Genomic DNA, 14,277 nt, shown 5'->3' with positions numbered 1-14,277 from the left:
ATCCCGAATTGGTGGTTAGGCGCTTCTTATGGTTATTGTTTATGCGGGTTTACCCTTGAAGTTTTTATAGAATTAATTATTAATGATAGAATTTTAAAGTTAGCCGTTGACCGTGTGTCGTCCGTTTATCTACACTCGGGTCAATTTCAGAAGACATCTACTGAACTGTTTTTTGTTGGCTTACTAACGTGCGGGGATGGCCCGGTGCAGTTGTATACATCCATCACTCTATACTCACGAGTTAAAATCTTATTCCGAGCAAGTCGTAAAAATAATCCAAGAGTGTTAGCCGTTAGTAATTATAATAACTGACATTTAACTTGTCTATGGGCCTTATTACGGGTGTCACTACACGGTGATAAGGAAGTGATACTCAGAATAAGAGCCGTGATTGCCGTACAAATCAAATGGTAATCACTTATCACTTCACCGTGACGACAAGTGACAAGTTTTCACCGTGAAGTGACTTCCGTAATAAGCCCCTATGATTTCTCCAAATATCTGGAACAGAGTATTCAAAATTTGTAAAAATTACTGGTTCATTTTACATTCAGTAGAAACTACTGAATACACCATATACCATTACGAGATAGCATGGCCGTTAAACCTAATTATTAACTTAAGCGGGACTTTCTTTAGTGTGGGGTGAATAAATTCGACGTATTTGTACAGTTATCAAATCATGTTTTGTATTTTCCTGGTATCATTTTAGCTCACAGAGCTGACGACAACATGTACGATGTTCCGTATTTTCGACTGTTTAACCATTAGATGTTCATGTTCCTTAACTTCACAACTTCTCATGCCGACTCGCACAATACTAGAAGCTTACTCGGCCTTCTTTGGAGCGGCAGCAGCTGAGCTTCCGGCACCGGTGGCAGCCTTGCCCTTCTTGGCCGACGCAGGTCGCTGCGATCGTAGGATGGCGCTGGCACGACGTAGAGCAGCCTGACGCAGATCCCGACGGTAGCGGTTCGCGTTGACGATATTCTTCAGCTTCTTCAGCGAACGACGTGGGCGGTGCTTCAGCGTCACCTTAACGGTAGCCTTGGATGGCTTGTTCTGCAAAGAACAGGAACGAGAAACAAAATTATTAGAAAACGTTCACCTGTTTACACGATACACTACGCAGAACGATTTTATCTTGTATCAGTATTGGGTAGTGGACGTAGTCAATTCATAGGACTTTCAGTAAGCCATTTTCCTCACGGAGAGCACAAAACGTTAACGGATATTATCAACACAATGGGTAAACATACCTGGTACTTTGGTCGCTTGTACACAACTTGGACACCCTTATCGGCCGGGACGACTCCTAGGGTCTTCTTGTGGACCAGTCCGCTGTAGCGGTACGAGCTCAGGTTGGTCAGGTTGTTGGCCTCCTATAAAGAAGTGTTCGTATCTATGAGAATGAGGAAAAGCTGTTATCGCGTTGAATATTCTCTTAGGTAAACAACGATCAGAATTGTGTCCATTATTGTGCTGGAACGAAGCACGTGGAAGCGATCAGAAGTAGCAAATGTTATCTTCAGAACTATTCCGGAGGAACGTTCAGAGATCTTGGTGGTAAAGTGTATCATCATAGAAGTGCTTCCAGGAAAACACAATTCCGATTCACGTTCAATGGGGGGGAAGAAATAGTAAAGGAGTCGAACTTACCGTGCTGAATGGCTTATTGATGTTGCGGCGCTTCAGCAAGAAAGCGTTGTGATCACGGATGATCAACCAGTTCAGATGGGAAGATGTATCGGCCATTTTTGATTACCTGTAAAACAAAAATTAAAACAGAACACTTTATTCAAACGCACTAAATAGGTCAACTATTAAAGGACATCAAAAGGAATCGAAACATTTGAAGGAGAAATGCAATTCGAAGATGGCGAACTCCGCACAAACACGTTGCCAAAGCTGATTATAAAAATCCTTTCAATTAAAACTCACTTTCTGCTATCAACTGAAACCTTCATCAATATTAAGCGAAATTAACAGCAAGGCTAACATTATAACTATTTGAACAACTTTTAACTTCACAATTTCTCCTTCAAATTCAAGTTTTCAGCACGAGCGATAGAGCACAACTCACCTACTTGCGTTGGCTGACAAGATGGAAAAGACTCGTTTGGTGACAGCGATCCACAACATTTGCCGACTCGGGTCAGAAAGCGGAAGTGAGGAAAAAGAAGAACTTGAAAGAAAATTATCAACACCGAAGGCATTGTCAAGCAAACTGTCAGAAAACGTAAACACGCGATGTTTGCGATGTATTTTGCAACCTCTCGACCAACAATTGAAAAGGGCCTATCAGCTTTTTAAACAAAGCTTGAATGCGCTTTCCGAGACGCTTTCCTCGTAAAGCGTTGGCCGCCCACGCTAAAAAAACAGCCCCATCGGATTGGAAGATTGCCGTAAAAGCTCAACGCAGATGTCGCCACTGCATGATGATGATAATGTTGACAGACTGCATATAAAATTCGTGAAAATTAGCATTAAATCATAATTTTCATCAAGCCTACGTGAAATCCTTCCAATATAACATTCGAATTGAAGAAGAAAACGTTTTTACGATCAGACTGATGTGCATCTTTGACTTTTCCAGTTGAACTTTCATAAGATATATTCATTTCATTTCGCGGCTCCATCAATGCTGCATCGTAAATATGATGTAAACAGAAGTAAATTGCTCAATTACTCAAAATAAAGATGATTTGTCATCTTGTTATCACATTGAAGACCATCTAGCACCATTTTATAGTATGGTGCGTGTTGAGTAAAGCAAGTTCCGTTGCGTTTTCCGTCGAAAATTGTGAGTATCAATATGTTTGCTTAGAAAAGGCCAAAATGAACATTTATTGAATATTGGCGTCCTATACAACCAATTCAAGAGCAAATTTTCATTATGTCGTAAGTAACATTCGCACCAATCCGAGAAAAATAAAGTTTTGTTTTGATGACCGAAAATTTATTCCTATTTCCAAGTAAACACATACACAGATAGAAATCTCCTTATACCTTTTGGCAAATATCTATTGCTGATTATTCATAAAATGTATAAGTCAACTAATAAGCTGACGACTTGCAAAAAGTTAATGAAGATCATGTGTCAAATGAGATGTATAAGCGGTCACACATACCTTTTATGCATTCTATTTATTTATTTCTACTTGTCAACAGATAAAATAGTTACCCTAATGACAATTTTCTATATCTAAACCTCGATCTAAACATCAAAACTGCTTCAATATCAAAGATTCTTATAGGACCCATGTGGTTTGTCTTATGCGTCTTATGGAATGTATAAGGCTGATGTTTGGCAAAAATGTATAAGTGAAACACATGAATAAAATAATTGATTTTCGTTTCGTGTATAATCTCATAGTGATAACAATGTTTAACATATTAAGCTAGCTTTCATGCTAAAAATACTGGTTTTTGTTTGAGTCAAAAGTTATTATACGTCGTTTGGTGGCCCCTATTGTTACTTAAGTCAAAGTGTATTTACCAGGATATTCGGGTGCAGCCCATTCATCATTTTAGGACCACCGAAATCATCTTAGCAACAAAAAGTTCGATTTATTCACTTTAATAATGAGAAAGCGAAACGACGACCGTACACTTTTCACGGGTTTCTCAGCGCTGTTACTTAAGTCAAACGGCATCTTCATAGAAATTGGGTGACTTAAGTAACATCGAAAACTATTTTGATGGGAAGGTGATTACGTCAAAAAGCAATTTGACTGGTAAATAAATTTGAAAATGGGATTTGATCCTATATTCGGACAGTATATAGTGTAATAGCAGGAGAATCGATTGACACTGATAGCTCGACTTTGTTTACCTTTGTTACATTCGACGTAATGAAAATTTGCTCTTGAATTCTCCATTACCACCAGCATGATACAACCTTTCCTAAGTAAATTAACTTAATTTCCACTTTCATCTTAGTGGAAATCGCACATATTCACCATTTTCCGAAAAATGTAGCTGCGCAGGAGGTAGTCTCTCGCTGTGGGTGCAAACTTGTTATGCTATATTTTCCATGAAAACCTCTCCGATCCATACCGAAATAATAATTGGTTTTCAAACACGTTTTCTTACACGATTCAAGCAAAAGTTTCCACGGGAAATTATTAGTTTTTCTTTATGGACCGATTTGCCCCAAATATCGTCTGTTTTACTTGGAAAATTTGGAAACTATCCTCCTTCTAGTAGTTATCACTTCGAAATGTAGGAGGCGAAAGCTTGGAAAAGTTTCACTGCAAGACGCCAATAGGTGAAACTTTTTCCTACATGATGATGTTGTTGATTTGCGTGGGCGGCCTACGCTTTGCGACAAAAGGGCTTATACCCCGTTCACATTACAGCGTATAAAGGGTGATACGGTCAAAATTTGGTCAATATCAACTTGACGTATTTCTTTCAATTTTGCATTTAAAAAACCTGAACACCCCTCATTTTGAAGGTGTGTGTGTGTAGAATGTTGCTCCTATTTTGATTTTGGAATTCACTCTTCAGTTGTCAAAATGCCGTCCAAGCAAGAAGAGCAGCGTATCAAAATTTTGCTCGCGCATCGCGAAAATCCGAGCTACTCGCACGCAAAGCTGGCAAAATCGCTAAAAGTTGCCAAATCAACCGTTACAAATGTAATTAAAGTGTTTGGGGAACGTTTGTCGACAGCCAGGAAGTCTGGATCGGGGGGAAATCGAAAACCGGAAGCCGCTGAGACGACAAAGAGAGTTGCCGGTAGTTTCAAGCGAAACCCTAACCTCTCTCTCCGAGATGCCGCAAATAAGCTGGGTGTATCGTCTACAACCGTGCATCGAGCCAAAAAACGAGCCGGACTATCGACTTACAAGAAGGTAGTGACTCCAAATCGCGATGATAAACAAAATACTACGGCCAAAGCGCGATCCCGGAGGCTGTACACGACGATGCTGACGAAGTTTGACTGCGTGATAATGGACGACGAAACCTACGTCAAAGCCGACTACAAGCAGCTTCCGGGACAGGAGTTTTATACGGCAAAAGGAAGGGGAAAGGTAGCAGATGTTTTCAAGCACATGAAACTGTCAAAGTTCGCAAAGAAATATCTGGTTTGGCAAGCCATCTGTACCTGTGGCTTGAAAAGCAGCATTTTCATAGCTTCCGGGACTGTCAACCAAGAAATTTACGTGAAAGAGTGTTTGAATAAACGTCTGCTGCCTTTCCTGAAGAAACACGGTTGTTCCGTACTGTTTTGGCCGGATTTGGCATCTTGCCATTACGGTAAAAAGGCCATGGAGTGGTACGCCGCCAACAACGTGCAGGTGGTTCCCAAGGACAAGAACCCTCCCAACACGCCAGAGCTCCGCCCAATTGAGAAATACTGGGCTATTGTCAAGCGGAACCTAAAGAAGACCAAAAAAACTGCTAAGGGCGAGCAGCAGTTCAAGGCAAACTGGCTTTCTGCGGCGAAGAAGGTGGACAAGGTGGCTGTACAAAATCTGATGGCAGGGGTCAAGCGTAAGGCCCGGCAATTCGGATTTGGAAAAGCGGAAGCCTAACTGAATATTTTTCCTGAATTTTATACTAATTTAACTTGAAAAAGAAATTTAATTTGATTTTTTAAATAAACGATTTCACCGATTTACACGCGTTTTCCCTTGACCAAATTTTGACCGTATAACCCTTTATCACGTGATATGCGCTGTCTTGCAATGAGCACTCATACATCTAGTTTTCACTGGAAATCCCTTGCAAGACAGCATATATTATCACGTGATGTGATAGCATACGAGCAGCACAGAGCAATCCAGAGTAACTCTGAGGAACTCTCTTGATCTCTGATGAACGGTTGTATTATCTCGATTTTTTTGACAGCGCAGCCCAAGCAATCACATTTATCGGAGTTTGAACTCGCAGGACTTATCCTCAAGTACATGCCCTCACCGGAGCTGGTTGCTGGAAGGGAATATCTATCTATTCACTTACTCTAAGCATCTTGATGCTCAGTAGTATTAAGGTGGCAATATCCTGTACAATTTCATTACCACTGCAAAACGAAAAGTGTCCTCCAAAAAGCCATCACCCGTGATTTAAGGAAATAGCCAAAAACTCTATGACAAATGCAACGGAACAGTTTCTGATTGTAAATCCTAAGTTCTCACCAGCAGCAGTCCAATCTATTAAAGGACATCAAAAGCAATCGAAACATTTGAAGGAGAAATGCAATTCGAAGATGGCGAACTACGCACAAACACGTTGCCAAAGTTGATTGTTAAAAATCCTTTCAATTAAAACTCACTTTCTACTATCAACTGAAACCTTCATCAATATTAAGTGAAATTAACAGTAAGGGTAACATTATAACTATTTAAACAACTTCTAACTTCACAATTTCTCCTTCAAATTCAAGTTTTCAGCACGAGCGATTGAGCACAACTCACCTACTTGCGTTGGCTGACAAGATGGAAAAGACTCCTACCAATTAACCCAACAAACAATGTGTGCTGATTAAAGGCTGAATAAGCTATTTTTTAGCTGAAGAAGCATATTTCTGCCTGTATTAGCTCTTATTCTGCTTCCAATGTTTGTTGGGAATTGCAAGTTGCACCCATTGCTTGGTCCTTCTTCCCAGGTGGCACATGCCCATTCATCGTCTTCCTGTAGCGGGAGGGTCAATGCCCGTGTCCAGGACTAATCTGCACACCAACAACAGCAAAGGAGTCGCAGGGGGATTTGTCATTTTCAGCGTTATGTTATGGTTGAGGTCCTCAACTTGAGGATATGACCAATAATCAATACGAAACTAACGATTTTAAATTGGCTCACTACACAGCAAAAAAAAGTAATATCGATCAATGTAATTCAAGCTGATGTATGAAATAATGATGTAATAGCAAAAAGCAAATACAATATTACCAACAATCAATGCGAAACTAACGATTTTAAATTGACTCACCACTTTAGTAGCCTATTGGTCCCAAGCAAACGATTAACGTACCCTATTCTAGTCGAAATTCTACTACTACGCAATGTTTGTTTTGATTCGCTATGAAAGTTTGACAGATAAAATGAGGGGTTATTGCTTTTTCCTATGTTTCGAGGGGTGAATTGATTAGCTTGGGACCGAAGAGAGTACCAGAGCTGAGCCAAAAAGTTGAGCACGTTATTTCGGGACCTTCTAGTCTTACAGTTACCTCTATGATATTACATCAATGGATGTAATTTTGTTCGCAAAATCGATGTACATCGTACAACGTTATATCATAGAGATAACTCTAAGACAAGTAGGTCCCGAAGAAACGTGCTCAACTTTTTGGCTCACCTCTGGTACTATCTTCGGTCCCAAGCTTGTCGAATCACCCCTCGAAACATAGGAAAAACCAATAACCCCTCATTTTATCTGTCAAACTTTCATAGCGAATCAAAACAAACATTGCGTAGTACTAGAATTTCGACTAGAATAGGGTACGTTAATCGTTTGGTTGGGACCAATAGGCTACTAAAGTGGTGAGCCAATTTAAAATCGTTAGTTTCGTGTTGATTGTTGGTTATATTGCACAACCGATGGATTTTTTTTCTGTGTACTTGACTAGCCTATTGGTCACAATCAAACGATTAACGTACCCTATTCTAGTCGAAATTCTACTACTACGCAATGTTTGTTTTGATTCGCTATGAAAGTTTGACAGATAAAATGAGGGGTTATTGCTTTTTCCTATGTTTCGAGGGGTGAATCGATTAGCTTGGGACCGAAGAGAGTACCAGAGCTGAGCCAAAAAGTTGAGCACGTTATTTCGGGACCTTCTAGTCTTAGATATGATTGCCAGCAGAGTTGATAATAGAAGAGTTAAGTCCGGACAGTAGTCATCAGGCCACTGACAAGGCCTATACCAACAGCAGCGTTTGACAGTATGCAGCATGTCCCGGGCTCAAATCATTTATTTTGCTATGCTGGGCCCGCTGTCACGGTTTGACATGTTGCCTACGCGCCTGCCACTGGGCTGGTAGTCATGGATGGCACAACAGTTGAGTGGGAGGAACAAGGGAAAAACTGGTAGAAAACGAGATCATTTCCATTATCTAAGGACACTAATGACGGAATCCATTTTCTACACAATTTGGTTTAACTACTTTGCAATTTCACGGGCACACATCTGATAATCTACTTAATGAACAAAGTTCAAAATTAATCTACATGTCTGCTGCAGAGAGGCAAGCATTTCATTAAATTTTCCCACCTGTATGACTTCTGGATGGCCAGTGCTAGTGAAAACGCGAAGTGGAGGGATTCATGAACCTTAAATATTGCATCCGAACTAACATTTACATGGTCAGATTTCAATGTCTATATGCCAAACTAATTCTGTTTTTGTCGCAAATTAGATCAGATCCCAGAGCAAACCAGAGTAGCTCTGAGCAACTCTGAGTACACGAGAATTTGAGAGGTACTCAAATGAAAGCCATCTTCCCCCTCGATTCGATACGATTAAACTGAGTTTAATGCGAGAGGGCGACACATCTAAATCTCAATTCTAGATGCTCAACAAATCTCTTACTAGCGAATCAATCTTCGAAAAATCTTCTTTCATTTCTCGCATCTACTTGCATCGCGCATAATATTTTTGCAGGAAATCTTCAGAATCGTCATCAATCTTATTTCCTCGCTTTTTTCTATCTACTCAGCGTGTGCGCAGCAAAGCACAGCAAAACACAATTTTCCCTGCATCGTAAAAAGAGTCGCCCCCATCGGTTTAATGTTAAATTGATGAAATTTCAAGCAAAATGGGAATAGTTTAATTTATCAGTGAATTTACAAGTTGACAAATAGACACATATGTCACCACTGATTGCATATGCACTGGCATTTTTTTCATCCAACTCAGAGTTATTTTCACTCAACGCAAGCTTTATAGTAAGTTACTCAGCGTTGAGTAAATTGTGGCTCAAAAAATTTCAATTTTTTATGTATTACTCAACCGTTGAGTTAAAATTAACCATCAAAACACATTGATTTCTATATGGGACACACGAAGAATCGAAACAACTCAAAATTAAGTCATTTTTGTGCTCATCTTGACAGCTAAGTGAAACCAGTCAAAATTGAGTTGTTCGCGAAGAATCTTACTTTAAGTACTTTGTGAAGACTTCGCTTTGAGTAACATGTACCTGTTCTTAGTTTTAATAAAATTAGGCGGAAACATTGTTTTTTTTTAAGAATTTTCTTGAATGTATTGATCCCGTCATCTAAAATCAATCATTGTTATTTTATTCCAGCGTATATATAGAGTATACATTTAATTATATCTTCCATAATCAATATTAAATGCGTCCTTGATCTGAGGGAAGCTTTTAGTCACTTTCTTCAGCAGTTTGCCACAGTCTGCCACATACACGGAACCAAATTTTGTTCATTTAAGTTAAAAATATATATGTTTATTAAATAAAAATATGAATAGTTCAAAGTAAATTACAAACATGTTCTCAACAAAAATATGTATGTTTAGAATAAATTCAAAAGCATGTTTATTTCAACAATACATAACCTGGGTAATCAATTTTTAGCGTGTCCTTTTTTCCTTCTTGTTTACATTCGGCAAACTTAACCGAAAACGGCCTGCAAGCGGCGAAACCGAAGTAGAGGGTCCGGAAACCCACGCAATGTTCCAAGCTCGACAAAACCGGTGGAACATCACAATATTAACGGCAATCCGTCGTTTCTGATACCGATCCCCATATCATCCTCACCCCCCACCCGACGTCGAAAGAAAAACAGATCATCCCCGAACACTAAACGTAGAAAGAGGCCGGTATGAGGACCAGCGTCATAAACGACAAAATGACGCTAATATCACAAAGTTTCACCAGTTTTACTGAACTGGATCGGATCGGACACCCACCCCGACGGCCCCCCGGATCCAAACATCCACAGACTTTCCATAATCGCAGGAATTTCCATTAATTTGCTATCCATTTTATTTTGATTTATTCAGCATTCAAATGCTAAAATAATTTCAAAATATGTTTGTTTATTTTAAACATGAAAAGCATGTTTAAAATAAACATATTAATTTTTGATTGCATATAGTTTTCAAATAAATCAAAAATATTCACGTTTATTTTCAACACGAATATTTTTAAAATAAACGTAACATTATTTTTGTTTTAAACATTATTATCAATGGATTCAAACGTAGAATACGTTTGAAATCAACCTAGTTTATTTTTGTGGCCAGAACAAACTGAATTTACGTTTAAATTTACCTCAAATATTTTTGTTTCGACGGTAATTTTTTCTGCGTGTAATTCAGTAGTATTCGGTTCTTGTCCAGTCCGTAGGTGAATGCCGCAGATCTTTTAAAAGTCGTGGATTCTGAAAAGTTTGCAAACGAGGGAAGATTTAGCAAGTGTTTTTATTTCATAATTTACAAACATACCGAGTAGTGCAAAAGTTAAGTATGATTCCACATCCGGATTATGGCTTCCGAAGCACCCGTTGTCAATATAGTCGCTATATTCATAGTCTGGCGGATAGAATCTCGGGAACCAATTGAGCTGTCAAATAGCGGAACCAATCGAGCAAATCACGATCAACAACAGAAAAGAGCACATCAGTTATTGCGAACAAAACTTCGGAACCCCTTTTCTCGTGACTCAAGACTCACCTACGCAAATTAATACCATCTTTGGGTTGGGGAAAGCTTCTCCTATCCGATGATGCTGGTAATTTGCGTTCGATTGGCGAGGAAAGAATAATCAACGTTTTGTTTATAAAAGTTGATAGAACCTTTTCAATTGTTGGTCTACAATATATTGAATTGGTTCTGCTTTTTGATAAATCGAAATTCTATTCGCCAGACTATGAATTTAGCGACTATAGTTGTCAAGCCGTTGCATTAGTTAGGACTTTTTGGACGAAGAAATATATTTTACTTTAGATGTTTGGACATTAAATTACCTTCAGCAAACAAACCACTCCCTTGCATGCTTCTCCACATCCGTAATCCATGATTACCGATAATTTAGGTATGTGCACTTTCTTCGATTATCGGTCATTTTTACCGATATCTAGGTATTCTTTACCGACTTTTAGGTATGTGCATCTTAGCGGGACAGCCAATGAGAAACTTTTCCAATTTTTAGTCAAATTTGACTCATTTACTGAGCTACTCTCATTAGCCGTGAGCCAGATAAACATCGCATAGCGCGCAGCCCTAAAAAGTTCCGTCAAATTGACAACTCATCTGCCAAAACATTGCCCCTTTTCGGCCAAAACGTCAGAACGCCACTGCGCTCAGTAAAGGAGTGTGTGCTATTTGCGTCCGTCCGCAGACTGGTGTTGGTGTCGGTGCACTTGAACGAAAGCGACCAGTCGTCCTCTGCCTTCGTTCGGTTCGTTCGATTCGCCATTCATTCTTTCAGCCAGTCAGTCAGGTTCAGTTTTTAGTTAGGTCTCGGTCTTTCTCCCCGTTGCGTCGAAAAGTTCAAGAGTGAAAAAGTTGTTGATTGATTGCTGAAGAAAATAAGTGCTGTCTGAAAAAGTGCAGAATTTAATCGGTTTTTCGTTTTCGGTGAATGTGTGTGTCCCGTTTTTCTGTCGTTTCTGGTGAAGTTAAACAGCGGTGAAGGTGTGAAAACTTCAGACAAGGGGGCGGTGTATTTTTCAGAGTGAAAAATCTAGATTTTCCTCCCCTTCGGATGTCGGAAGGTGGATAGAAGTTGCTGCTTTTCGCAAAAGGATGTGATTTTTCTGTTTGTGGTTGTAGAATAACGTTGATAACAAAAAAGAAAGCAGTGTAGAAAGTTTTCGTTGGTGAAAAATCCATTTTGTCTCTGGTTTTTTTTTTTCCGAGTCCGGATCGGTTGGTGGAACATCAGTAGCGAGAGGAGGAAGCAGGCGAAAGTGGAAACAGTACGCGACGGAAGACTGGTGATCGAAGTTGAGGAAAAGCTTCCGAATCAGCAAAACAAGCAGAAGCAGAAGAAGAAAACTTTGGATAGGCAGCAAAATGGGTGAGTGGAAATCCGTGTCTCGTCGTCTATGTGTTCATGATAAAATTTTGCTGCAGAATTCGGGTGGGTGAAGAAAGGAAAAGGAGATGGTGAATGCGGAAAAGCCGGCTGGCGAAAGAAAATCCAAAATGTCGAACCTTGGTGTCCTGAATGGGAACGTTGAATGACACAAATCAATTCTTGGAGCGCTCGCGGTGGATTAGCTAGCAGAGGGAGGGAATGTCTGAATTTTCCCGAATGGCTTCAAAGATGAAAAAAATCCACCGATGAAGAACGCGCAAGATATACAAGAAATGCAGCGAAAAATTCCTGTTGGATGTTTTTGCTTTCCGTCTGCTTTTTGGGCGTTGTCCCCTTCCCGTGTACCATGGTCCGTGTTTCTAATTTTATAAATAAATATATTAAAAGGCAACCGCCGAAAGCATGTGACGAACCGGCTGGGAAGACGAATACGAAGACAACGGCCACTAAGACCAAGGGGGTGGGCGGTGGTGCAGTCGCAGGTTCAGTAGTGTCAGCTGCAGTAGTAGTACGGCACAAAGGGGGAGGGAGGAAAACGTCCAATCTGTGTGAGTGTTTTCCCTCCCCCTGGGGTCCAACCGGTGTGTTAGTGTGCTGCATGATGAGGAAAATGCAGTGGAAGCATTTGGGTTCTCGCACTCCTTTTCCTCTGGTTGTCGATTATCCGCGGCCTTTGGTACCGCAAAATAAAGAAGCGCTGGAAGATTCCGTTATTTGTATTTTATTTTTTTCGCCATAACGTTACTGCTCTGCCAATGCATACAGTTTGAACCTCGCCAAGACACCCATTCTACGGTGTTGGTGGTGGTGGTGGTGCTGCTGCTGGTGGTTGAGCTGGTGTTTTTCTAATCTTATCTCGTCGTTCCACACCGCGGATGGATGATGGGAGCAAATTCCTTCCATGTGCGGTTGGTAACTGTTTTGGTCCAAAGTGTTGGCTTGTTTGGTGAAAAAATAAAAATTTCGGCTCGTTTATTTCTTATTTCGAGGGCAGAGAGAATAGATATGCCTACTTACACATGTTGTCGGTGGGATGAACTGAACGGAAGTTTATTGGTATGAAGTCAATATTTGAAGAACTCTTTGCAAATAAATGCTTGCTGTTATGCTACTAGAGTATTTCTGCTGGCTCATCTTAGGCTAGGTATAGGGGCGAGCTTTCTCTGACATGCCAAACAATTTGGATTTTATTTTTTAGGTCAGATCGTTTGGATTCGCTTCTAAAGCCTTGCCATTCGTAGGATCCACGCAAACAAGTCCTTGTTAAATGGGAGGATTGTGACTTCAGGAGTTACGTTTAAGGTCTGGTTTGTGAAATAGGTGAAATATGAGTCACCGGCAAGCCATTGGAATCCATCTTCGTTCGACATGCATTGCTGAAGAAGAATTTATCGGGTGATTTTATCACGTAATGCATGCGTCCATATTCTCGTTTACGTTTGAATCGTAGTTTACATACAAAATACAAATGTTTTGTATAAGAAATACGGTTCGAACGAAAACGAGAATATGGGTGACAGGCCCTTTTCACATGTTGCTCTAGGTGTGTTTACACCACGAACGAAAAGCGTAAAGAATTCAATAAATAACGATCAACTCAAGAGTCTGTGCATCTTTAGATTTGATAATTGAGTTCAAGTTGCAGATGTGCGGACTTTTTAGCTATCCAAGGCCGGTAGTTCGAAGAATTAACAGCAGCAGAGATATGCTGAACACGAACACCTCATGCTAATACTTGTTGAAGGATGGATGCAGAAATTATTTCGAGCAGGTGCTACATACATAGAGAACGTTATTGTGACTTTTCCCCCGTTCAGATCAAAGAAGATGAGAAATCGAATTTCCAAGTATCGAGTACAATTGACGGGATGATACCATAGAGGTAACTCTAAGACCAGAAGGTCCCGAAGAAACGAGCTCAACTTTTTGGCTCAGCTCTGGTACTATCTCCGGTCCCAAGCTAATCGATGCACCCCTCGAAACATAGGAAAATCCACGAACCCCTCATTTTATCTGTCAATCTTTCATCGCGAATCAAAACAAACATAGTGTAGTACTGGAATTTATACTAGAATGGGATACGTTAATCGATTATTTGGCAACCCGGTATTTTGACAACTCTTGATTTTGTTTTGTTTTTCGAAACCCGAGAACTCAATTGACGACGACGATTTTTGGTGGCCGGAGCCGGAAAGCGACAGCAGTCAAGACAGTGGTGGACGTTTTGTGGTAGTCACGACTGTCGGATCTTCGGAATCGGAAGGT

The 14,277-nt window shown here is 40.2% G+C and overlaps 2 protein-coding genes across 5 annotated transcripts in view; one reads left to right on the top strand and one right to left on the bottom strand.

The window, feature by feature from the left end:
- Positions 1-663: 663 nt before the first annotated feature.
- RpL28 (ribosomal protein L28) lies at positions 664-2,179 on the bottom strand. Of its 2 annotated transcripts, none has more exons than XM_065236117.1 (4): positions 2,084-2,179; positions 1,660-1,765; positions 1,260-1,382; positions 664-1,062 (listed from the first exon to the last, which is right to left on the bottom strand). In XM_065236117.1, the coding sequence occupies exons 2-4, from the start codon at positions 1,753-1,755 to the stop codon at positions 829-831; spliced, it is 453 nt and encodes a 150-aa protein (XP_065092189.1). In that variant the 5' UTR covers positions 1,756-1,765; positions 2,084-2,179; the 3' UTR covers positions 664-828. The 2 variants fall into 2 exon arrangements, with proteins under 2 accessions (XP_065092189.1, XP_065092190.1); XM_065236118.1 differs by having other exon boundaries at positions 2,088-2,168.
- A 9,200-nt stretch (positions 2,180-11,379) lies between these two features.
- Unc-115a (Uncoordinated 115a) overlaps positions 11,380-14,277 on the top strand; it is a 91,910-nt gene continuing 89,012 nt past the window's right edge. For all 3 annotated transcript variants that reach the window (XM_065236159.1, XM_065236158.1, XM_065236160.1), the window contains exon 1: positions 11,380-11,991. In XM_065236159.1, coding sequence (XP_065092231.1) covers positions 11,988-11,991 — 4 coding nt within the window. In that variant the 5' untranslated portion in view covers positions 11,380-11,987. The remainder of the gene's footprint in view (positions 11,992-14,277) is intronic.

The sequence above is a fragment of the Ochlerotatus camptorhynchus genome, unplaced genomic scaffold (genome assembly GCF_037179485.1).
Source record: "Ochlerotatus camptorhynchus isolate MF236.1 unplaced genomic scaffold, CSIRO-AGI_Acam_v1.1 ptg000530l, whole genome shotgun sequence".
Lineage (NCBI taxonomy): Eukaryota > Metazoa > Arthropoda > Insecta > Diptera > Culicidae > Ochlerotatus > Ochlerotatus camptorhynchus.
Note: the sequence above shows the minus strand (reverse complement) of the source record. Positions and strands in the feature narration are given on the sequence as shown.

What these genes read in the sequence shown, in the direction of transcription:
- RpL28 (XM_065236117.1), bottom strand. Translation starts at nt 1,755, where the DNA reads ATGGCCGATACATCTTCCCATCTGAACTGGTTGATCATCCGTGATCAC. An exon ending in TCAATAAGCCATTCAGCACG is followed by an intron (nt 1,383 to 1,659) that starts GTAAGTTCGACT and finishes ACTTCTTTATAG; the next exon opens with GAGGCCAACAACCTGACCAA. An exon ending in ACAAGCGACCAAAGTACCAG is followed by an intron (nt 1,063 to 1,259) that starts GTATGTTTACCC and finishes TGTTCTTTGCAG; the next exon opens with AACAAGCCATCCAAGGCTAC.